General features: G+C 37.3%; 1 protein-coding gene across 1 annotated transcript in view; it reads left to right on the forward strand.

Moving 5' to 3' along the window:
* RANBP17 (RAN binding protein 17) overlaps positions 1–24,721 on the forward strand; it is a 533,584-nt gene that overhangs the window by 450,775 nt on the left and 58,088 nt on the right. Inside the window, exons 21-24 of the mRNA XM_007939761.2 lie at positions 880–987; positions 3,889–3,971; positions 19,117–19,331; positions 21,588–21,726. Of these exons, the coding sequence (XP_007937952.1) occupies positions 880–987; positions 3,889–3,971; positions 19,117–19,331; positions 21,588–21,726 (545 nt within the window). The remainder of the gene's footprint in view (positions 1–879; positions 988–3,888; positions 3,972–19,116; positions 19,332–21,587; positions 21,727–24,721) is intronic.

Genomic DNA, 24,721 nt, shown 5'->3' on the forward strand with positions numbered 1-24,721 from the left:
GACAGCTCAGGTGGCAAGAGAGTATGGAGGGATGGACACTGGGAAGAGGTAACTATGGTGAGGAAGTGGGAGGGGAGCTATTGCATTGTGGTAAACTGTGGTCAATGACATGCGACAAAGTATATGTGAACTGCTGTATGGAAAGTGAATTTGCTCTGTAAATCTTCACCCAAATCAAAATAAAATAATAATAATAAAAAGAATGCCTCCGAACTGTGTCCATGGTTCTACTCTTGCTCCACTTAATCCATACTCTGTGGAGTAGCCGAGGTTAAAAATTATATTAAGCCAATAAAAAAAAAATTCATAATTACAATATTTTCTAACTTTGGTGCTCAAGAAACCCTGATACTAATGATTTGAATATGTTTTTCACCTTATAAACTAAATTTATTTTCTTTCCTATAATATTAAACATGGGAGCTCTGGTAGCATAAAGGCACTTGACTGCTAACCAGAAGGCTGGCAGTTCAAACCCACCAGCCACTCCTTGGAAGGAAGGCTGGGCAATCTACTTCCTTAGTGATACCGCCTCAGAAACCCAAGGAGAGGTCGCTGTGAGTCAGGTGTGACTTGACAGCACATAACAACACAACAACAACACAATATTAAACATAATTTTAAAATGTATTATATGATACTTTAAGCACGTCCTTTATTGTAGAGTATTCCAAGAATAGTGCAATATAATGTATGAGATGTGTTACATAAAAGAGTACTGTTTGCAGCCTTTCAAAAAAGTATAGCAGGTCAGGGAGAGCAATTTATAAAATTACCATTGTATATTAAACCTACAAAAAGTGTGAATTCCCTTTTTTCTTTTTTAAAAAGAACGATACTTCTTTTGACCCTTAAATTCTTTAACTGACTTTATAAAAGGTACCCAACATATCTTCCCATTCTTCAGAGGGCTGTTGAGCAGTGGTATGGAGAGCCAGCATGTACAACTCCCATCTTAAAACTTATGGCAGAACTGATGCAAAACAGGTAAGTAGAGTGATTGGGGAGTGAAAAAAAAAAAATCTACTGGCAGCATTCTCAAAAGGTCAAAGACTGTTCTGTCTGGTGTGCGTATATTCAAGACTTAGCAAGAGCCTTGAGGTGATAAATAAGAGTAATAGAATTAGAGAGATAAGGTTTAGATCTTTTGGGAGAAAGCATAGTATACTGAGAGGTATATGAGGACTATGAGATCTGGGGGGAAAATTGGAAGACTGCAGCTATCTTTACTTAAAATATTCAAAGGCATAAAATGGAGGAGAGCAGCTATATCAATTATATCTTTGCTTACCTGAAATTCTGTAGAATTTCAAAGTAGGACAGAAGTTTAGAAGTCTCTGAATTGAGATGTCTCATTTTATGGATCAGGAAACTGAGACCCAGAGCAACTCATGGCCACATAGTCTGTCCCAGGAACCCTAAAGATAGTACCTGCTTCAATTTCTAATTTATGCTTCTTTCTCTATGCCAAGATGCATGTATTTGGATGATTTATGCACTCGCAGTTTTCACTTAAATAGCTTCTGTAATCCTTCTCAGAAATTGCCTAGTTGACCTTATAATTTGCATAGACCAGTAGAGCTTCAGATATTCTACATATAAATATTAACAAAGATCTAGCTAACGAGAAAATAATGCAATAAGCTAATTGGTTTTACCCCTTTAAAAGATGTCATTGTGAATATGGCTTAGTACCAAATTACCTGTCACTTAGCCATCCTGTTTCATCAATTCCTCTTTGTAAACCGTGTTGGGAGGGAGCTATCCATACAGGGAAGGAGTATGGGTTGCAGCTCTAATTTTATCTCTGGTACTGAGTTATTCACAGCAGTCATTTAAAATTTTTCCTCTAAATCAAAAGGAGGAGAAAGACCTGACAAGGAAATGTAAGTATTATTCTTTTAAAAGCTATTAGTTTAAAAAATATATTAAAGAAAACTATGCATTTTATATTAAAATTTATTATATTATTATGTTTTACTGATACCGTAACATTTTACATTAAACAAAAAAATGTTTAACAAAAACAAAAAAAAAAAAATCCTTGCATTGTATACTGTTAAGTATTTTATGTCTGCCATTGCCAGATAATTTACAACTAGCACAATTGCCCTAAAAACTACTTAGTGAAAATCTTTTACCTCAGAAAATATATTATCTTGTCTTTATTCCTCTAGAATTTAATGTGAATTATATACATGTATTTCTTTAATCAAGAATTGTGTGCCATCAATCACATGTTCATAATAACATTCCTAATAAGTTATAATTGCACTTAATTCTAAAGCATTTTGTAAAAGCATGGACAAGCAACAATTCATTCTGTTCCTGGAAAACAGACTTTAGCAAATGTCTTAGCTTTTGGGGGTTTCTTTGCTATGATCTAGTTCCATTTTTTGGCTAATCTTTTTCTAAAAATACACAACTATTTCTTGGAAGTCCAAGTGACAAGGCATATCAGTACCGACTAAAGCCAAAGTGGTATTAAAAAGGCAAATAAAATGTCAGGGCTCTTGCCCTGTTCATGCTATTCTAACCACAGAAGTAGATTTTCTTTCTCTCTACTTGAGCTATTACAGACTTTAGTCTGTAATGTAATTTAAACATGTTTGAAAAATGCTTGAAGCGTCAGATAATTCATTATGCATATATGCAGTAAAAGGGACCTAGACTTCCTATCACTTTAGAATTTGTTTTTAAAAATGTGCAGTGGGTGCTGTAGGAGATCTCCAATGTAAATATGGAAGGAGTATATGTATTCTCGTTTATATATGTGTCAATATCCAAGTATCTATATATACGTACATGTTTGTTATTACATCAACCACTTTGCATACATTTCAGCTAAAAGATGTATAATTCCTTCCAGGTTAAGGATTTCTCAGGTCTGTGAACCCTCTGAAGTTGACTACAAAATATTTCTGTGTATATTTATTTTTATGTAGAGGGTCTGTAGCTTCTATCAGTTTTTCAAGGGAGTCAGTAACCCAGAAATTTAAAAGCAGCTGCTCTAGGTAATAACCACTAAAAATATCAATCCTCAGATGTACTCATTAGAATAACTTCCACAGGAAAAAACTTCTCTCACCTAAAGATAGATATTGATGTGGTTTTATGCATTTTAAATACAATTATCTTTCTTTCCAATTTATAATTTATTGCTTCCATTTTTTTAATAAGAATGATACATGGAGTATAATTTTTGGCAGAAGGCAGCATAGCATTCTAAAAAGAGCTCATGTTTTGGATCTGCCAAGCCTGTATTTGGATTCTGGCTCCTTCACTTATTAATTATGTGACCTTGGATAAGTACTTCTCTAAATCTTCATTTCCATGAAATGAAGAGAATAGCATTTACTTTATAAGGTAGTTATGAGAGATAAATGCAACAATGTACATAAATAAAGTGCCTCCCTGATACTAAATGTTCTTCTATTAAATGATGGTGATGGTGGTAGCAGTTTTCGTTACTTTGAAATTACAGGTAAGAAAAAGATCAAGTCATATATATGGGGCTTTGTTAAGTAGTCTGCCATAATTAAACGGGAAAGATTCGAAAAAGGGGGCAAATTGGCTGAATTTGAAAGAAAAGCATAAAAGAAAGTCTGTGATGTAGGATATCAGATGTTATTTTCACAAGAGTTACATCAGACAATGAATGGGCTCTTTGAATCAGCAAATAAATGAAATTGGCCTAATTGGCCTAGTAGCTTTTTAGTGAGAACATGATAATACATATTTTATCAACACTTGTTGACTGGCATGGCCCTTGGAAAAAGTGGTAACTGTGCTGTTGCTAGTTCTATTAAATGAAAATGCCGGGCATTTTAAACCCATGTTTGATTTCTTTACTGCACATGATGTCTAATTTTTTGCTATATTTCTTAGATCTCAGCGCTTGAATTTTGATGTATCATCCCCTAATGGAATTCTTCTCTTCAGAGAAGCTAGTAAAATGATTTGCACTTATGGTGAGGATCCTTTTCGATGTTTGTCTCTGCAGTATAACTTTATCTCTTTGGAAGAAAGAAAGATGTTAGTTGTTTTACTCCTTTGAACCTTCATATCTGTATGAATTTGTGAAATGGGTAATAGGAGTGCAAAAAGCCAATAGCCATCATATTGACATCAGGATAAGTAAGCATCATTCCTTTGACTACAAATCACGGCCTGACCAATTTGATGAATTTCCTTTGGATAAAATTGCAGTGTCTGTAGGCAAAGGGAATGCACTAGATAGAATATTGAAAAGCTGAGCTTATTTAAAATTGTTCAAAGTTATATCATGTAGTTTACTATCTTGGGTCAAGAACCATTTAGACCAGTATGTTACTAGCACTGAATTTTGGAATATAATATCCTTGTAAGGAGCAGTAAATATTTTCTTGTAGGGGCATTCTAGGCCCTGGCCCTCTAGAAACAGAGATCTACTACAGTAAAGATTGTCCTATTCAATTATAGTATAAACGTTTTAGGACTTTGTTAGCAGTTTGGTCTTTAGGACTACCATAATCCCTAACACTTTTCCAATTCTGACTGCTTCATCACTGAAATCCTCAATTCTCTGAGACTTTTATGTAGCCGGGGAGTGGGAATAGGGTGGATAAGAATCCTGCTATCGAATATGGCACACTGACTGCTGGCTGTGAGCTAGGCTCTGTGCAGCGTACTTTGCTGCAAGAGAGGCTTCCCTGTGTTCTCTTTTTCTTTGTCCTCTTCTCCTTTTTGTCTGTCTATTCTTAATTCTTTAAATCAGCAGCCAGTGCTAACTAGTTTGGTCTCAAAAATTGTGTGATTCTGATATTTCTTTTTGAGTACCTAGAAAGAGATTTTCAGGATTTTGTGAAGCGTCTTTAAGTGTGTGTGTATGTATGTGTGTGAGAGACAGAGAGAGACAAAGAGAACCACCATAGAATGTCTCTTCTTTTTTTAAAAAAGAAGAAAAGTAGGTGTTTTAAATTGTTTTAACTTCAGTTCAAAATACATCTGGGGCTCAATTCTGTATGCATTATAGTCCTCTGTTTAAAATGCTTAGTTTTAATTACACATTTGATTTGTAGAGTTTGAGACTGTAAGTGTGTGGAGACTACAAAAAGCACCTATTTAAAACAGAAAACTTGCGCTCCCTTAATTTCATCTATACCAGCAACTACAGTACCGCAGCATCTGTATCTGTTTGAAATAGACACATTAGGGTGATACATGTTAGAAATACTCTTCCTCCCAAAGGTAGAAATGGACCCCTTTTTAAAAATTCTAAGCACAGTCTGCCTGACTTCCAGTGTGTATCTAATTCCTTTCAATGTCTTATCATACTATTGTATGTGTCTAGATCTTTTCCAGAAATAACACCATATCTTAGAAAAAGCATAGGTTTTAGAGATTAATAGATCTGAATTTGAATCCTAGTACCATCCCTTATCAACTCAGCTAGGACACTATGCCTCTTTGTGCCTAGTATTCCATGTGTAAAATGAAAAATAATAAATACCTACTGACCAACCTGCCTGCTTAGAATTATGGAGTTTGGTTGAGCTATGGGGTAAAGAACCTGGCACAGAGTCTGCCATGAAATAGGTACTCACAGAATGTGCCTTTCTTTGATCCAAAGCCTTTTTCTTGCATGCACTGTGCCAGTCTTTCTCAGATGAGGATGCACTGACCAATGTCATTTTTTTGTTCACTAATGCCCACTGCTTGAACCACATTGTCCTGCTTCACTTCCTTCTGCCTATAGCAAGTGCTGGGTTTTTATAGCCTTACTTTAAAAAAAAAAAAAAAAAATTATTGTGATTTGGGTGAAAGTTTACAGAGCAAATACATTTTCCATACAGCAGTTCAGACACATTTTGCTTCATGACATTGATTACAATCCCCATAATGTAATAGCTCCTTTCCCACTTCCTCCCTGTGGTTACCTTTTCCCTGTGTCCTTCTTTCCTATGCATTCCTGCCCTCTGAGCTATCTCCTTCTACAAATACTGCTCTTCTGATCTCCCATGGTTGATTGTTCTGAGGAGTGTACCTACCTGGTGAAAATGCAGTGTACCTTGTTCACCTGTCTGTTGTTTGGCTGGAAGCCATGGGAGTGAGTTCAATTCCAGGCTCAAAGGGTGACTTGGGGCCATAGACTCAGTTTTCACTAGTCTCTAATAGATTAGTAAGGCTGGTCTTTTTTTTATGATTTTGAGTTTTGTTCCACATTTTTCTCCCATGCTATCCAGGATCTCCTACACTGATCCCTTTCCTAGTGGCCAGCAGTGGTAGCCAGGTACCATCTAGTTCTTCTGGTCTCAGGGTCATGTAGGCTGAGGTTTGCATGGTCCACTAATCCCTTGGAATATTTCTTTCGATGTGTCCTTGGTTTTCTTCATTCTTCTTTACTCTGGATGAGAAGAAGCCAATTGTTGCATCTAGATGGCCACTTGAAAGCTTTTAAGACCCCAGTTGCTACTTACCAAAGTAGGGTGTAGAACATTGTTTTTGTGTAAAATGTTAGGCCAGTTGAGCTTGATGCCTCCCACAACCAGGGTCCCAAGACAACAGGCCCAACAACTCATTGCCTCAGTGTGGTTGGCTGTGGCTAAGAAGTTGTATAACTTTGCCCCTGTTAGTTCTATTTATATGGACATTCCTATATCACATACAAATATGTATGTTGAAATATCATCTGCCAAACTTATATATGGTCATGGGTATATTCCCTTTTGCCTACACATACCTAATCATTTAGCCTGTCTACCTATATATCTGCCCATAGATTAATGTTTGTTATTACTAATAATTCAGCATTGTGGATGTAAAGGTGTTTATCTTTGTTGTCTGTACCTCTTATGTACCTCTCTGTGTCTTCCTTTTCCTTAGTGTTGTTGTGTTGGTCACTCACTTTTTATATCCTTACTTTTTAAAAGAAAATAATAATTCCCATCATGAAACACTTCATGTAGAAGATTCTCTTAGTAAACAATAAAGCTTTAACTATACAAATACTGTTAGATTGCTGTTAACCAATCACAATGGTATCTTTCCTGCCTTTTTTTCTGAATCTAGTTTCTTTCACCAAATGTATTTTTTTTCCTTTGGGGCTTATTCACTATTGTGGTGGAACTGATAAGAGCAGTGACCTTTTTGTCTTCTAATATCACTAGATCTCTAGGACAGAATGTATGTTCAGCCAATGATACCGAAAGGATTCTCACTGAACTGTTACAAATCCATAGACTATAAGCAATCCTGTCCCCTGTCAGGTTGTCTGACATTGACAAAGGCATTGCAGCAAAAGTTGAGAAAGATAACTGTGACAATTACATTGGAGGAGGAGGAGGAAGAAGCAGAAGGAAAATGGGAAAAAAAAAATGGAAGAGCAGAAGGGAGATGGGAGGGAAAAGACTATCTTTAAAGCATTCTTGGGAAGAAAAACTAGTAAGGTGTTTAAGGTTCTGCTCATAAATTTGGACAAATAATAATGGTTACTTCCATTGTTTTAATCACCTAATATGTATCTGCTTCTATACTTGACCATTTAACATATATTAGCCTGCTGAATCATCACAAGGGCCCATCAAGGCTGGTGTTGTTATCTGCCACTCACTAGTCCTATGACCTTGATTAAGCTGCTAAGCTTCTCTGTTGCTTCAGTTTTCTATTAAACAGAATATAATGTCTACCTCATAGGATCATTGTGAAGATTCAGTTAGGTAATATATGTAAAGCCCTGAGACCAATTAGCTACTATGATGACCATTGACCAATTGAAACTCAGGGAGGTGAAGAGATTGTCAGATATTGCCTAGTTAGCCTGTAGTTGAATGAAAATTCCATTACTTAAGTCAATGGTCTTTCCATATTCCAATTGTCTCTTGGTAGTTGCCACAGGAAGATTGTATGTTTATGATGAAGCACTGTTCTTCAAAGCATGGTGATTTATATTCAAAAATTTAAGAAAGACCAGAAGTTCAATGGAAGAATGCCCTTCAACTGTGTCTCCAGTGAAATTAACGCATGCATTTAGAATAAAATAATAGGAAAATGTCCTTCATCTACTACTCATTCTCATGCCAGCTTTCATCAACCAAGCTGATTTTATCTGTCTTACCTTCCATAATGTTTTACCACTCATACTTTTTTTTTTTTTTTTTTTAACCTCTGGAGACTCTAATATGCTCATTGGAGGGAGATAATTTGCTTGCCATCCAGGAGTCTAGAAGATGAAGGAAAGAGTGACTGGGGAGACACAGAAGGGCCAACATTATGTATTTCTTTGGTAAGCCAAGGTGAAGGAAGGACGAAAGAGGCTAGAACATTCTGTGATCCCATCTGTCCCCATCCTCACTGGGTTTCTGCTCTGCTCATCTCTCATGGGTAGTATCTGGGTAGGCATTTGTTTTGGGCAGTGCAGAGGGGGAAGGACTCCTATCCAATGCCCCTGATTTGTTACACATTTTGTGGAATACCTCCACCTCACTGCTCTTTGAGACTGGCAGAAAAATAATACTTTTGATATGCTGTTTTATTTATCTGCATTCTGTCATGATATACTTTGATGTAAGTTTTTAATTTTCTTCAGCTCTCAGCTGTTCTTGCCGTTACAGCTCAGGGTCAGCAATGAGGTTAGCCACAGTAGCACAAAACAATTTCCTGTTTGTACAGCCCAGGTAACATTTGGATGAGGATTAAATTTTATCACATTTTCTACTAGCCCAAGCCTATTATTTCTAATGAGTTTTAAATTGCTTCAAGAACATGTATTTCAAAACTTAGTGCTATGATCCATTCAGCCTGAGCAACTTAATAAAAGAAATTTCTTTCTTAAATTTTTGGTTAAAATGTTGCATGCAGTGTAATAAATGTTATTACTTTGGAAAGCTACTTCTCAGTTTTAAGAACTGGAATTTTGTATAAAATTATAAAGAATTTTTTATGCTCAATTTCCATTTGTCTAATCTTTTCCTCCCTTTGCCTCTGGGTACTGGTATCTTTAGTGACATCTGTTGGTTGAAGAGTGCACAGAGGGGAGAAATAGTGATTGCTTTCATAAGAGTAGCCAAAATGGAACTGTTTCTATTTCTTCCTTAGGTATTTGCCTTAAGAAAGTTCAATTTGTGAAAATTTAAACCTTAAAAATGGAGAGAACAAGCTGAAATTATTCACTATACATAAGAATTTACATCAGGATTTTTTAAGCAGTATATGGCATGCTCTAGGAGCATTTAAGATATAACTTACTAATATGCATAAATTGGATTTGTAGATTGTTATACAGGCCACAGTTACTTATTGTGACTTAGATAACAGGCCAGTGGTTTTCAAACTGGATGCTTCCAGGCCCTAGATGTATGTGAAAATGCCATAGAAGGGCACTAGAGAAGGAGGGGACCTGCTGCCACTTCATCCAGAACCACCCAGCTATATAGTTGCACTAGATGTGCTTGCAAATGGGGTCAACTGGTTAAAAAAAAAAAAATTAAGGAGGTTTAAAATTACAGGTATATACTGTTAAAAGAAGCATTATAATAGCAAAGGATTGATTGTGTACTAAAATGATTGCAAGAAGATGACTGAAGAATGCATTGGTCTTGAATTAACTAGAGACTTAATAATATGCCAAGAAATAAAAGTTCCTGAAAACATGTTACACAGAAGCCGTGGATATGGCCTTATCAGAACTTATCAGAAATTTTATTGGAAACATATAACGACAAAGTAGCATAGTAATATTTATAAAAAGCTTATAAAAGGCAGTGGTGTGATCATCACCTAGAGGATCCTAAAACCAGGATTACATAGCTTACGAAGGTAAATCCTTGAGGAGTACATTCCACAGTGAATCCAAAGTAGTCAAGGGATTTTGGCATAAGCCACATGGAAAGATAAAGTTGCCATCAACTGAGATAGGGAAGGCTGCAGAAAGATGTGAGGGGATCACAACTTATGTTTTGGTCATTCTGAGCTTGAGATAATTGATTAGACATCCAAGTTGGATCTATAGTCTGGAGTTTGGAAGAGAGCTGGGCTAGTGAAACAAATCTGTAACTCATTGACCCTTAGATAATATCTAAAGCCGTGAAACTAGATCACTAAATGGAGTGAATGTGAATAGAGAAGAAGATGTAGGTTTGAGGCCAGGGGTACTTCAGTGGTGTGGTAAGAGATAAGAAGAAGCAGACCAGCAAAGAAGACTGAAGAGAAAGGAACACTAAAGCTCCCATGCTCTCCTACACCAAGACAAGAGCGTATGGTTTCCTGGAAGACAAGTAAGAAGAGGTGGTCAAATGTGTCAAAAGCTGCTACTTGTGAATCAAGTAAAATGAGGACTGAGAGTCAACCATTACTCTTATTACTGACTATTTAGCAACAAGGAGGTTATTGATAACCTTGAAAAGAGCAGTTTCAGTGGAGTGGGGTTAAAAAAGAACCAGAGTAGAATAAGGGGAGCAATATCTAGCAGGAAAATAGAATCAAAAGAAAGTTTTGTTGTGGAAGAAACAATATCTGATAGGATGGGAACAAATGATGGCATGAGAGAGAAAAGGGAAAATTGTTGGTGCTTTGTTCTTAAGCATGTAAGAAGAGATAGGATCTAGGTGAACATGGTGAGGAATTGGCCTTAATAGAAGACATGTATGTGAGTGGAGATGCTAATAGATAGGAAGATACAGTTCAAAATCTCTTTCAGAATATATTCCAGAAGTGGATTAACACATTTTTTAAATAATTTTAATAAATATTACCAAGTGGCCCTCTAGAAAGTTATACTACTTATCATTCTTAACAATTTGCTTAATCTCCTACCTCTTTATCTGCCTTGGTTATATTCCTGTTCAGTCCTCATAACTTCAATTCTGTCCCAAACCAGGGACCTTGAATGGCTTTCAGAGACATTCCTGAAGTAAAAGAATGTCAGCAAGCTTGCAGTTCTCTTCCCATAACTGTTCTGAAGATGAATGAAGATATGCAGCCTATAGAGCTGTCAGCTAAATATCAAATTCACTTTAAAATTTTAGAGACTAAATGGGACAAAGAAAGGTAAATCAATGTAATGGATTGCTTGGTAAGCCAGGAAATAACATTGTTCATTCTCTTAGTTCCTCCTGGTGCAAGATACTACTATGGTAAAACATGCAAAAGCCAGAACCTATATAAGGCAGAAACCTGTCAGAGAAGGAAACCTCAGATATCTTCCACTAATAGAGAGCGATAGAAAAGTGTTAAAACTGCATCCTGTTAAGGGCAAAAAATTTGTGAGACCTGGAAAAACAAGGTGGTCCCATCAAGTTCTGGTTCTCACAGGTTTCACTGTAGAGTCCATCTTGTCCCTTGCACCTTTTTCTAAGTATTCTTTTGAGGGCACAGAGAACCAGTGGGATGTAGAATAAACAACCAAACTATGACCCGCTGCAGCCTATTCTTTATTGAAAGAACAGAGGGAAGGCAGCCAAATGAAACATTATTGACTTCACTTTTTGAATTATGTAAGTGAAAGGGGTTATAAGGAAGTGCCATTATTCAACACCACACACACACACACACACACACACACACACACACACAGCTTTTCCACCCCCTCTGTTCTAGGCCATAGCTCCTCCAAATGTGAACTCATAGGCTGTTAGACTGGAGAGAGAAATGAACCTTCAGTACTATATGTTGTCATAGCTTGCTTTTGTTGAGTACTGTGCGAGTTGCTATGGTAAGTACTTTACATATTCTATCTTCTTGTGAGCTATAGGAACTGTTAAAACCTTCGTTTTATAGATGAGAAAACTGTGACTTATGGAAGTTAAGTCATCTTCTCAGACAAATAGGTAGTAAGGAAAGATCTAGAATCCAAGTCAGTATGACTCAGAAGCCCATGCTGTTAATCACTGCCTTTTGCGGTATGTGTTTTTCTCCTGTAAGAAACAGTATCTTGTCTTGTAGTTCTCCATCTGAAGCCTGTGAAGGAAGGCCACTGTTCTTTGCATTTAGAGGTCTCTTCTGAAGTTGAGGACATCCTAGAGTCAGTTACTAAAGGGAGAGGTAGGGCAGGGGGACAGTAAAATAAATAAATGAAAACTGGAAGTAGATTGCAGAATAATAGGAGAGGAGATTTGCATCTTTCTAGACATTGCTGTTGACTGCTAACCAGAAGGCTGGTGGTTCAAACTCACCAGCCACTTCTCGGAACCCATGGCGGTCTACTTCTGTAGTGATACTGCCTTGGAAACCCAAGGAGGGGTCATTATGAGTTGGGTCCAACTCGATGGCATGTAACAACAACAACAGACAGACAGACAGAATCTAGACCTTGAGAGTTATCTAGAAGGATACATCTAAGTGCTAGAAACTGGAAAAAAAAAAAAAAAAAAAGCTTCTCCAAAAAAGGACAAAGAATAGAGGTAAAGAAAGAGAATCTAAGCAGTTAATATAAGCTTATTTCTCAATTATTTAATCTTATTATTTAGTGACATTTCTTCTACTATTATAACAGAGGGAGCTCTGGTAGCATAGTGGCTAAGACACTTGCCTGCTAACCAGACGGCTGGTGGTTCAAACCCACCAGCCACTCCTCGGAAGGAAGGTTGGGCAATCCTACTTCCGTAGTGATACTGCCTCGGAAACCCAAGGAGGGGTCGCTATGAGTCGGGTTTGACTCGACGGCACATAACAACAACAACAACAACATTATAACATATAAGAGTAAGAATGGCAAATCCATAGCACTCGTGCCTCCATTTCCCCATCATTGCCTTTGACCATGTTAACCGTTCATTTCATACTGTTCTTTTCTCCTGGGCCTCAAGATAGCCTCAGTATCTATCTTTCCTATGTCTAGAGTGTTATGGATATAACAGCACCTCTTCTCTACACCCCCAAATATGGCAGATATATTCATTCAGTAGAAAGCAGAGATTTTTCTTCTGGTGCTAACCTTTGAAAATCTGTTTGTTTTTTGTGGATTTTTTTTTTTTTTAACTAAAATACTTCCTTTTGTACTGCTGCAATAAAAGCGAAGTGGCAACTGTTACTTGCTTCAGTGGCTGCCAACCTGGCAGTGCTATCAGTTCCCAGCTGTCCATCAGTGTAATATAGATCTCTCTCTTAGGAAGTAAGTGCTAAGGAAGGAGTTGGGGGCTTTACCTGGGTGGGGGAGGGGGAGCAGAGAATGGAAAGGAGAGTTGTCATAACTATAAAGGAATATCAAAACAAAAACTCAGCCCAATTGCTTTTGTTTACAGTAGCATGAGTCTGACTCCTAGATGTTAAGATTTTTGAGGGCAGGGCCTCCAATTTCAATAAGGCTTGTTGAATAATACATACTAAATAAAGCTGAGTTGGCATGAATAAGTAATAACTTGGCCATGCCTCCTTTTCCACAGTCTTTCATAGCCACCATGGATCTAATGATCCACAATTTAGCTGAGGCTCTTGAGCAAAATGAAATATAGTCTCCTTTTTCAAAAATATTAAACATTCATATATTCAGCAAGAATCTAATAAGCAAAATATATGCAAAACATCGACAACTTAACAGCAAAAAGACAGACAACCCAATCATAAAATGAGCAAGGGACTTGAATAGATGGTTCACCAAAGAAGACTTTCACATGGCCACCAAACACATGGAAAGGTGCTCAACCTCATTAGCTGTCGGAGAGATGTAAATCAAAACCACAACAAGATACAATTTCATTCCTACTAGGATGGCTAGGATTAAAAAAAAAAGGAGGGAAAATAACAATTGTTGGTGATCACAGTGTAGGGAAATTGGAACTTTACCCATTGCTGGTGGGCATACAAAATGGAATAGCCGTTGTGGAAAACAGTGCCGCAGTTCCTCAAAAACTAAAGCTAGAACTACCATGGGAGCTCTGGTAGCATAGTGGCTAAGACACTTGCCTGCTAACCAGACAGCTGGCGGTTCAAACCCACAAGCCACTCCTTGGAAGGAAGGTTGGGCAATCCTACTTCCGTAGTGATACTGCCTCGGAAACCCAAGGAGGGGTGGCTATGAGTCGGGTTTGACTCGACGGCACATAACAACAACAGAACTACCATATGACCCAGAAATTCCACTCCTACATATATACCGAAAAAAAACTTTTGAAAGCAGAGACTCAAAAAGAGACTTACACACCAGTGTTTGTTGCAGCACTATTCACAACAGCCAAAATGGGGAAACAACTTAATACCCATCAACAGAATAAATCAATGTGGCACATACTTTCAACAGAATACTACAGTAGGAGGAATGAAGTCTTGGTACATGCACCGGTATGGATAGAGTGTGAAGATACTGTGTTGAGTGAAATAAGTCAATCACAAAAGGACAGATACTGTATGACCTCACTTATATAAAAAGACAAAAAAAAAAAAAAAAGGCAAATGTATAGAGACCAGAGTTTATTAGTGGTTACCAGGGACAGAAGGGAAGGGGAAAAAGAAGAGGTTAAAGTGATGGAAAAACCACATTGATTTAAGGGTAGAGTTGCACAGTCAGTAATTGTAATTGCTGTCATTAAGTTGTACATTTGTAAAAAGTTGAATTGGTAAAAGTTGTGTAATAGATATATTTGCAACAACAACAAACATAGCTGCTGAGTCTGCTTATGTCCACCCAACACCTCAAGTGACTTAGTTTCTTGGTTTGGTGTTTTAGGATCATAGTTTCAGAGATATTCTTGTAAATTGGCCTAATAACGTGTTCAGTGCTAACGTGTTCATTGCTTCTGTTATACCTTCTAATTTGTTGCATAGTGCCTGGGGTATTAAAAAGCTTGCAGGCAACCATCCAAAGCACAATTGGTCTCTATTCACCTGGGACGACAAAGGAAGAAGGGGAATCAGGAATAGGAGGAGAATATGGAAAATGTGGTTGATTGCCTCCATGAATAGCTGCCTCCTTTGACATGAGACCAAAAGAACTAGATAGTGCCTGGCTACCAATACTGAACATTTTCATCAAAGATTCTATAGAAGAATCCTGATTCAAAGGGGAAAAATGCAGAACAGAATTTCAAATTCTCATGGACTCCAGGCTTCCTGAAGCCATGAAGGTTGAATGAACCAACCCCTGAAACTATTGTCCTAAAATAATCTTTAAACTTTAAACCACAAATAGTCTTAAAACCGAGCAATAAATAGTTTAGCTTAACTAGGGGGGAAAAAATGTCTGCCTTGAGCATTATGCTTTTTTAAGAACTACGTGTATGGGATCAAATTGACAGCTGCAACTCAGAAGATTAGATAGGAACCTTAAGGGACAGTGAATGTATGTTAATGAAGGAGGAACAAGTCAGAAAAGGAGGGTGAAAATGGATGCACAACTCAGAAAAATGAAATCAGTGTCACTAAGTGATACATGTAGAAACTGCTGAATTGGTATATGTTTTGCCTTATGTATTCTCAACAACAACAACAAAATATATAAATTTTTTTAAATATTGAACATTCTGCTGTTCCAAGAACATGCTCATAATGGTATAATAATTACTGTTTAATTAATACAAATGTGTCTGACATAGTTCTAAAGGCAAATTATGTCTGCCAAACAACAACAACTTCAATATAGAGATCAAAGTTGTGATTCTAAATGATTAATCTATCCTAATGATAGAGTATCCAGTCCTTACAACCACTCATTTTTCCCCATCACAGTTCTTGGTCTGTTAGTTCTATCTTTTTACTGCAGAATACAGGACTTTCACTTCCTCCATAAGGACATCAGAATAAAAAAGGGCCCAATAAAAAGGTCTGCTCCCTCTGTCCCTCGCCTTGCCAACAAACCAAAAATGTGTAACCACCACCACCACCACCCCCAACATAACTGGCACACAAAAGCAGTGCTGTTCTTTCCTGGGAAAGGGAGTGGGGAAAATATGTACCTTGGTTTAAATTGAATGTTCAGTAAAAGGTAGAAAACAGCGGTTGAGGATACTCTCCTGCAGTATCCTGCTTTCTTAGACCTCTCCTGCAATACCAAGCCTGTGAACTTGATCTTCCTAGAATATACTCCTTCTCCAAGTCAACCTGGAAAGCTGTAGTTGATCTCTTAGACATAATCTGTTCTGTGAAACCTTTCCCTCATGCCCTCTTGCCCAAGAAGAGATAGTCTGATAACATTTTAACACAACCTCTCTAGTATGGTTTGTCACATTGTATAGAATTATTAATTTACAGATCTGTTTCCCATACTTCGCTGAGCTCTCTCGGAGCAGAGATTTTATTTTAATCATTTATTTATCCCAGCCCCTCACATATTAAAAAAAAAAAAAAAAAACACTGCCATCACGCCAGTTTTAATTCATAGCGAAATTTTATGACAGGGTAGAACTGCACCATAGGGTTTCCAAGGCTATAAATCTTTATGGGAACAGACTGCCTCATCTTTCCCCCTCAGAGCAGCTGGTGGGTTCAAACTGTGAACCTTTTGGTTAGCAGCTGAATGCTTTAACCATTGCACGACCAGAGTGGCTTACTTACATAAGTTAAATAAATATTGTTATATTGAATTGAGTCTTTACAGAACTTACCACATGTCTCTAAGGTAAGTTAAGATGAAGTCATGAGAGAAGGTACAGAATTTTGTAGAGAATGAATTCTAAGATCTGCTTCAGTCTTCCAGAGAATGGTTTTGTCATTCCTATGTGTAAATTGTAAGGAAATCCTCATGGGTTTTTTCTAAGGATACAGAGAAGAAAGTATGTATATGGAAATATTTCAGTAAGGCAAATCAGGGAGGGGAAACCTTTACCCTGGGCTGGTCCCATGTTTGATGCTCTGCTAGAAGTACTGGTCCTTCTTAACCTATTATTATACATATGATTGCTGTAACCTGTGTATCAATCAGCATTCAAACAAGGGAAAAGAAGCACAATTGTATTTATGGAATCGGAGATTTATTGCAAAAATTAGACCTTGTAGAATTGTGGGTGAAGATGGGAAAATAAATGCAAAGGAAGGAGTTGGTGGCTTAGAAAAAAAATCATTAATCAGTCCCCCTGAAGCACTGGTACGGATGGGGAGGCCAGGTAGCCTCTTGCAGGAAAATCTTTAAGCTAGGAGCATCCCACTGCTAGAGTGGGACATGCTGGGTGGAGGGTAGGAGGGGGTTTGGTTACGTAGTATAGAAGTCAGTGGAATGCTTTTGCCTCAGCGTAGCCACTGCTTCTGTGAGTGCTGTCAAGCAGTTGGTGGCCTGGGGTCATTGGTCAGCAAAGCTGGTAGTTCTAGACACAAAACAGGGAAAAACAAGGACAAACTAGAACCTAGTGGAATTTCTGCATCTTACTTTCTCCACCTCTTACCACTACAACCTTCAGAAAGTCATGACTGCTACTTCACTTCCATCTCCCAGATCTCACAGAAATTTCTCTTTTGGCCTTTTCTAGCCCACAACCGTAAAGGGAAATGGGTTGTAGGAAGCTTAGTTCTTGGTTAGCCACATGACACAGTACAAAACCACTATACTATACCTCTAAAATGTCTACCACTCGTCAATTTGTCATACTGTGGTGGCTTGCGTGTTGCTGTGAGTCTAGAGGCTATGCCACTAGTATTTCAACATGTATGACTTCATGTGTTTTTTAAAAAAAAGCCTTCTCGGGACCATAGTCACAGGGGACATCAAGCTCAATTGGCATAACATACTACACAAAACATTGTTCCACCTCCTACTTTGGTGAGTAGTGACTGGGATCTTAAAAGCTTGCAGGCAGCCATCTAGTTGCAACAGTGGGTCTCTCCTCATCCAGAACAAAGAAGAATGAAGAAAACCAGAGATTCATGGAAACAATTAGTCCTTGCGACTGGTATACCATGCAATCCTCAGCCTATACGACTATGAGACCAGAAGAACTAGATGGTGCCCAGCTACCACTGTCAGCCACTTAGAGGGGGATCTATGGAGGAGATCCTGGATAAAGAGGGAGAACAATGTGGAACAAAACTCAAAATCATTTGGGAGAGGGGGAAGGGGGACCAGGTTTGCTGGTTTGATAGAGCCTGGTGCAACCACTGAGACTATTGCCCCTAGCTGCCCTTCAGGTCTGCAATTGAACCCACACCTGTGGCTTCCAGCCAAACAATAGACAGGCATGGGAGCTGAACATGTACCTGAGGTAGATATACTCCTTGAAGAGAACAATCATAGGCTGTTTATGCCCAGGGAGACAGTTCAGGGAGCAGGAGTGCATGGAGGGATGGACACAGGGAAGAGGTAACTATCAGGAGGAAGTGGGAGGGGAGCTGTTGCATTGGGGTAAATTGTAGTCAGTGTCATGAGACAAAGTGTATGTGAACTACTGTATGGAAAGTGAATTTGCTCTGTAAACTTTCACCCAAATCACAATTTAAAAAAAAAAAAAAAAAGTGCTGAAAAGCCAAAAAAAAAAGCCTTCTTGGGTATTACCTAATAACATCCCTAGCTGGCACACATTTCAGAAACTAATTGTTGGTTGCAAATGCTAACTACTGCAGAAAATGTTAAAGTGATTATAAAAAGATTCTTTTTCTTGATGGTCAACATAGAATTTAAGTACATTGCTGTTACAAACATTCATCTCTTGAGATCTTCTGAAAAGGGATCTAAGGAAGAAAAGGAAGTAACTGTGCACTGTGCCAAGAACTTCTTATGTCTCTATTTCATTTTCATACCAAACCAATGAGGCTCCTAAAAGTGAAGTAACTCAAAGTTAAGTTCATAAGACAAGGATGAAAATTCACCCTAAAATTTAGATTAATTTACGTCTCTGTCTAGGTTATCTTTTTTCTAGACTGCTGATTATTTTCTCTTACTTTTATTGAAGTATAACATATATACATGTAAAGTGAACTGATCTTAAGAGTGTACTCAATGAATTTTTACCTATGTATATATCCACGTGATCACTATTTAGATACAAATACAGAACTTTTTCAATACCCTTGGTTGGTTTTCTTTGGGCCCTTTGTACTTTCCAGGTAAACTGCCTAATATATTTATAGTTTTCATTACAATGGATGGTGCAAGTTTTGGAACAGTGGTGAGGGGAAGCAAGCATTAGCAGTGAAGTGGAAATGTTAAATAGTCTGCCCCATAACTGCTTTGAACTGCATCTGCTTATATCACTTTCTCTTTCTGCTTTTCCCCTAAAACAGGTAATCAGATCCTGTCCCTGGGGAGGCTCTCAAAAGATCAGATTTATCCAATGAAACTCAAGGGCATCTCCATCTGCTATTTGGCTCTCAAATCTGCCTTGTGTGGAAATTATGTCAGCTTTGGCGTCTTCAAGTTGTATGGGGATAACCATTTTGACAATGTACTCCAGGCCTTTGTCAAAATGCTGCTGTCAGTGTCCCACTGTGACTTGCTAGTAAGCACTCATGCATCATCGGAGTCTTTTTGTAAAACATGAAGTAACACCATCACAGGCTTGGAATTGTTATAATGAAGCTAAGGAAGTTAGAAGCACCAGAATATTTTATGTTTTAAAACAGCACACTTGATTTAACATCCAGAATTTGGACAGCTATAGTGACTGTATTCATATAATTAAATGTGCATTTTAGAAAGCTGTGGCTAACGCCTTCTGACAAATTGGTCATCTAGAGTGCTCCAGATTTTGCATCTAGAGAAAATGTAATTAGCAATTTCAACTAATTGCTTACAATTATACTCATAATTCAAAAAAGTATTTATTCCCTGGAGCAGAAAATGTAGGATTGGCTGCAGGATCTTCCCCTTGCTTCACTGCTACGCTTTCTACTCCCCCTGCTATTTGGCCTTTCTCTCCATTAGCATTTTGTTGTATTGGACAGAGTGCTGGCCTAAAAGTTGAGCAACCTGGTATATGATCTCTGCTCTGCCACTCACTAGTCATTTACCCTAAATATTTCTCTATTTCTCCAGGCTTTAATTTCCTCACCTTTAAAATGAAGAAATTAAGCTAAGTGATCTCTAGGTCCCTTTTCTGCTCTACTATCTAGTTTCTATGATTTATGTCATTGGTTTTCAGACTTTGAAGCTAGCAGAATCACCTGGAGTACTTGTTGGAAATTCAAATTTCCAGACCTCTCCACTGAGATATATTATTACCAGACTTTTTTTTTTTTTTTTTTAAAGAACATCACTGCCTGATTACGCAGAAGCCAGTATGTGCCCATTGTGATTGCAGTAATTACTTGGGTTACACAGGCAAATTTATGCACATGCTTAGTCCCGTGGGAAGCACAAGCTTCCCCACCTACTCCTACCCCAAGGTTACAAGTAAGATGGGGCAAGGAAGGGGGGTGCTCTTCAGTTGACCTGTGTGAGAAATGCTTCTTGGCCTCCAGATGGACTAGCAGCACCCTCTTCCACCATTCTAAGCTAGTCTTAATAGAACTCCACCCGAATCCAAGGTTATTACGCCTCTTATAGTGGGTTGGGATATGTATAGAAGGCTATGCCTGCATGATAGAAATTACTACGTAGAAGCTTGAGTCAGACCAGCCTTGGGTTACAACTGCTTCATTGATGAGACTTTTCACTACAGTTGAGATCCACCAAGAAAACTTCTGTAGTTCCAGAATTTTTCTCTCACCTATTGTCTAATAGAGGGAGCTCTGGTAATGTAGTGCCTAAGGCACTTGACTGCTAACCAGAAGGCTGGCAGTTCAAACCCACCAGCCACTCCTCAAAAAGAAGGTTGGACAATCTACTTCCGTAGTGATATTGCCTTGGAAATCCAAGGAGGGGTCACTGTGAGTCGGGTCCGACTCGACAGCACATAACAACAACAACAACAACAACATGTTGTTGTTGTTATGTGCCATCAAGTAGACAAGCAAAATTCTAGTTCAGTGATTTGTAAACTTTAGTGTTCATAATACTCTCAACATATTATACGTTTAAAATACACAGTTTAAGGCCTCACTCCAGAGGTTTTCACTTAGTGAGTCTGGAATGGGGCTTAGGAAACTGCATTTTTGGCAAGCACCCCAAGTGACTCTTATGGAGGTGATTTTAATCTCACTTAAAGAAATGTGGCTCTGGTTTATATGTCTTATGAGTGTTGTGCTTCTTTGATATTGATTTGGGCTGCATATGAAGTGTTCTAGCTAACTTTCTCAGGTACTTATCTTTTACCTGTGGTATATGATAAATATTAACCCAATTACCAAATTATGATTTAATTAAATGAGTTGACATTGTGTGAATACAGCAGACTATAATGCCAAATCCATTGTAATAGCAAATTAGTGTTTTTTTTTAAAAGAAAAAAATTGCATAGCCACTATTAAGCACTGTTCAGTGTTACAATATTCAGTACAGAAAAATAATTCACAGTCTGCTAAATTTCATGCTGTAGAAACTTACTTGCATTTAAATGTTAACTGTATAAAATGAAATTGAAATATCATATAAAGTATAGCTTCAAATTAGAGTTTCTAGAGATCAAGAGAGACTATTAAAACTTTCAAATGCTGAATTGGGAATCATTATGTCATTTGTTCTATATATTTATTGGCCTTATGTTTAAGTAAGTTTACAGTGTCCAATATTTTATAAATAGCAGCTTCCACGAGTCTGTAACAATCTTTGTTTTCCTTCCCTGGGTCTTGACATTTAGTCTGTCTCTGTGTTGTAGCAATATCGGAAACTGAGCCAGTCTTATTATCCACTTCTGGAATGTCTCACCCAGGACCACATGAGCTTCATCACCAATTTAGAGCCTCCTGTACTCCTGTATGTTCTCACATCTATCTCAGAGGGACTCACTACTCTTGGTAAGGATCATGAAGAACATTGTTTTCAGAGGAAAAATTGGATTGTGCTCTCTGAATGAATGTATGTGCTTATTGAAATTATCATCCTATAAAGGAGAAGAAGATAATGTGAAACAAACTAGAAGATTCTTTTATAACTATTACTTTTATAGTATTTCTATGCTAAGAAATATAGTATTTGTATACTATAAAGCAATAATAATTTTATAGCTATTACAGTAGAAAAATCCCCTTTTTTGTATTTTGATATACAGTTTGTTATTTTTTTTTTATGAACTTTCTTTAGTTATATTTTACAGACATTAAAATTCACCCATTTTTAAGTGAACATTGAACATTTCAGTGCATCTTGACAAATGTATACAGTCATGGAACCCCCTCAGTCAAAATACTGAACATTCTCCTCAGTACATAAAGCTCCCTCCTGCCCTCTTCTAAGCCATTCCTTTCCCCCATCTCCAGCCAAAGGCAACTGCTGTCTACTTTCTCTCACTATATTTTTGCATTTTTCAGAATTCTATATAAATGAAATCTTTAATGTCTTTTGTGTCTGGCTTCTTTGTTTTTCATCGTGCCGTTAGGATTCATCCACATTGTTTTGTGAATCAGTAGTTGTTCCTTTACTCCATTGTATGGGTTACTATTCACTAGTTTGTTTTAGCCATTCACCAACATTTGGACATTGAAGTCATTTCCAATATTTGGCTATTTTGAATAAAGCTACTATTAACTTTCATGCACAGGTTTTTATGTGGATAAATGTTTTAATTTCTCTTGAGTAAATACCTAGGATTGGGATTTCTGGGTTTTATGCTGAGTGTTTTTTTAAGACATTATAAGAACCTGCCAAACTGCTTTCCAAAGTGACTGTACCATATTGGTCCCACCAGCAATAAAGAGAGTTCCAGTTGCTCCACATCCTTAGTAACACTTGATATTACCATCTTTTTAATTTTAGCTATCTCTGGTAGTGTAGTGGCTAAGGCACATGACTGCTAACCAGAGGCTAGCAGTTCAAACCCACCAGCCACTCCTCAGAAGGAAGGTTGAGCAATCTACTTCCATAGTGATACTGCTGCGGAAACCCAAGGAGGGGTCGCTATGAGTTGGGTCCGACTCAGTGGCACATAACAATAACAATAACAGTAGGAGTGAAACAGAATCTCATTGTAGTTTTGACTTACATTTCACTAATGAGAATTATTAAAGAATAATGATATCCTAATGAATAATGCCACCAGTCATCTGTCAGTTTGTCGTACTGTGGTGGCTTGCGTGTTGCTATGAAGCTGGAGGCTATGCCACCAGTATTTTGAATACCAGCAGGGTCACCTGTGGTGGACAGGTTTCAGTGGAGCTTCCAGACTAAGACAGACTGGGAAAAATGAATAATGATATTTAGCATCTTTCCTTGTACTTATTTGCCATTCATGTATTTTGTTGGTAAAGTGTCTGATCACATACTTCACTCATTTTTAAACTGGGTGATTTGCCTTGTTGTTGAGTTTTAAGAGTTTAATATATATTCTTGGGAGAACAATGTGGAATAATACTCAAACTCATGTAAAAAAAAAAAGGACCAGGTTTGCTGATCTGATGGAGCCTGATGGAATCACTGAGACTATATGGCCCCTAGCTGCCCTTCAGATCTGGAATAAAACCCACTTCTATGGCTTCCAGCCAAACAAAAGACAGGCATATGAGCTGAACATTTACATTAGGTAGATACACTCCTTGGAGAGATCAATCACAGAATAGAAGGGTTGTGTATGCATAGGGAAACAGCTCAAGTGGCAGGAGTGTATGGGAGGGAAGGACACAGAGAAGAGGTAACTATGGAGAGGAAGTGGGAGAGGAGCTGTTGCACTGTGGAAAATTGCAATGTCGTGAGACAAAGTGTATGTGAGCTACTATATGGAAAGTGAATTTGCTCTGTAAACTTTCACCCAAATCACAATGAAAATTTAAAAATAATAAGAAAGAATGCCACTAGAGCTCCTTTTAGGTTTTGTTTTTTTTTTTTTTTTTTTTTGGTTTTAGATAGATACAAATCCTTTATCAGGCACATGTTTTGCAAATAATTCTCAGCCTTTGGCTTGTCTTTTCATTTTCTTAACAGTGTCTTTCAAAGAACAAAAGTTTTTAATTTTGAAAAGTCTGATTTCTTATTGTTTCTTTTATGGTTGTTTTTGCTCACCCCAAGGCCATGAGGATTTCTCTTGTGTTTTCTTCTAGAAGTTTTACAGTTTTAACTCACATGTTTAAGACTATAATCCATTTCAATTTTATTTTTATATATGGTATGAGGAAAGTTGAGGGTTCCACCCCCCCCCCAACATATGGATATTTAATTGTTCCAGCACCTTCTGTTGAAGAATATATTACACTCTTGGGTTACCTTGACATATTTTTAGAAAATCAATTGACCATATATGTATGTTGGTCAATTTCTGGATTCTTTGTTTATCTTATGCTAATACCATACTATCCTAATTTTATACTAAATCATAAAAATCAGATACTGTATGCCCTCTATTATTTTTTTCTCTTTTAAAATTCAATTTTAAAAGAATATTTAAAATATACTTAAAAGACTATTCTGAATATTCTGGGTTCTTTAACATTTTATATAAACTTTAAAATCAGCTAGTCAGTTTCTATTTAAAAAAAAAAAAAAGACTAGGAGTTTTGATTGAGATTGTATTGACTCTAGCCTAGTTTGGAGAGAATTGACATATTAACAATATTGAGTGTTTCAGGTCCTGAAAGTAGTATGTCTTTTCATTTATTTAGGTCTTTAACTTTTCTCAACAGTATTTTTGTACTTTTGAATGTATGCATCTTATACATATTTTGTTAAACATATAACTAAGTATTTAGTATTTTATGCTATTATAGCTAGTATTATATTTTAATTTCCTATTGTTCTTTACTATCTTATAGAATGTAATTGATTTTTTTTTATGTTGACTTTCTCTCCTGCAACTTTGCTAAA

Source organism: Orycteropus afer, unplaced genomic scaffold, assembly GCF_000298275.1.
Source record: "Orycteropus afer afer isolate SDZICR_OR568_19922 unplaced genomic scaffold, OryAfe1.0 scaffold00062, whole genome shotgun sequence".
Taxonomy (NCBI): domain Eukaryota; kingdom Metazoa; phylum Chordata; class Mammalia; order Tubulidentata; family Orycteropodidae; genus Orycteropus; species Orycteropus afer.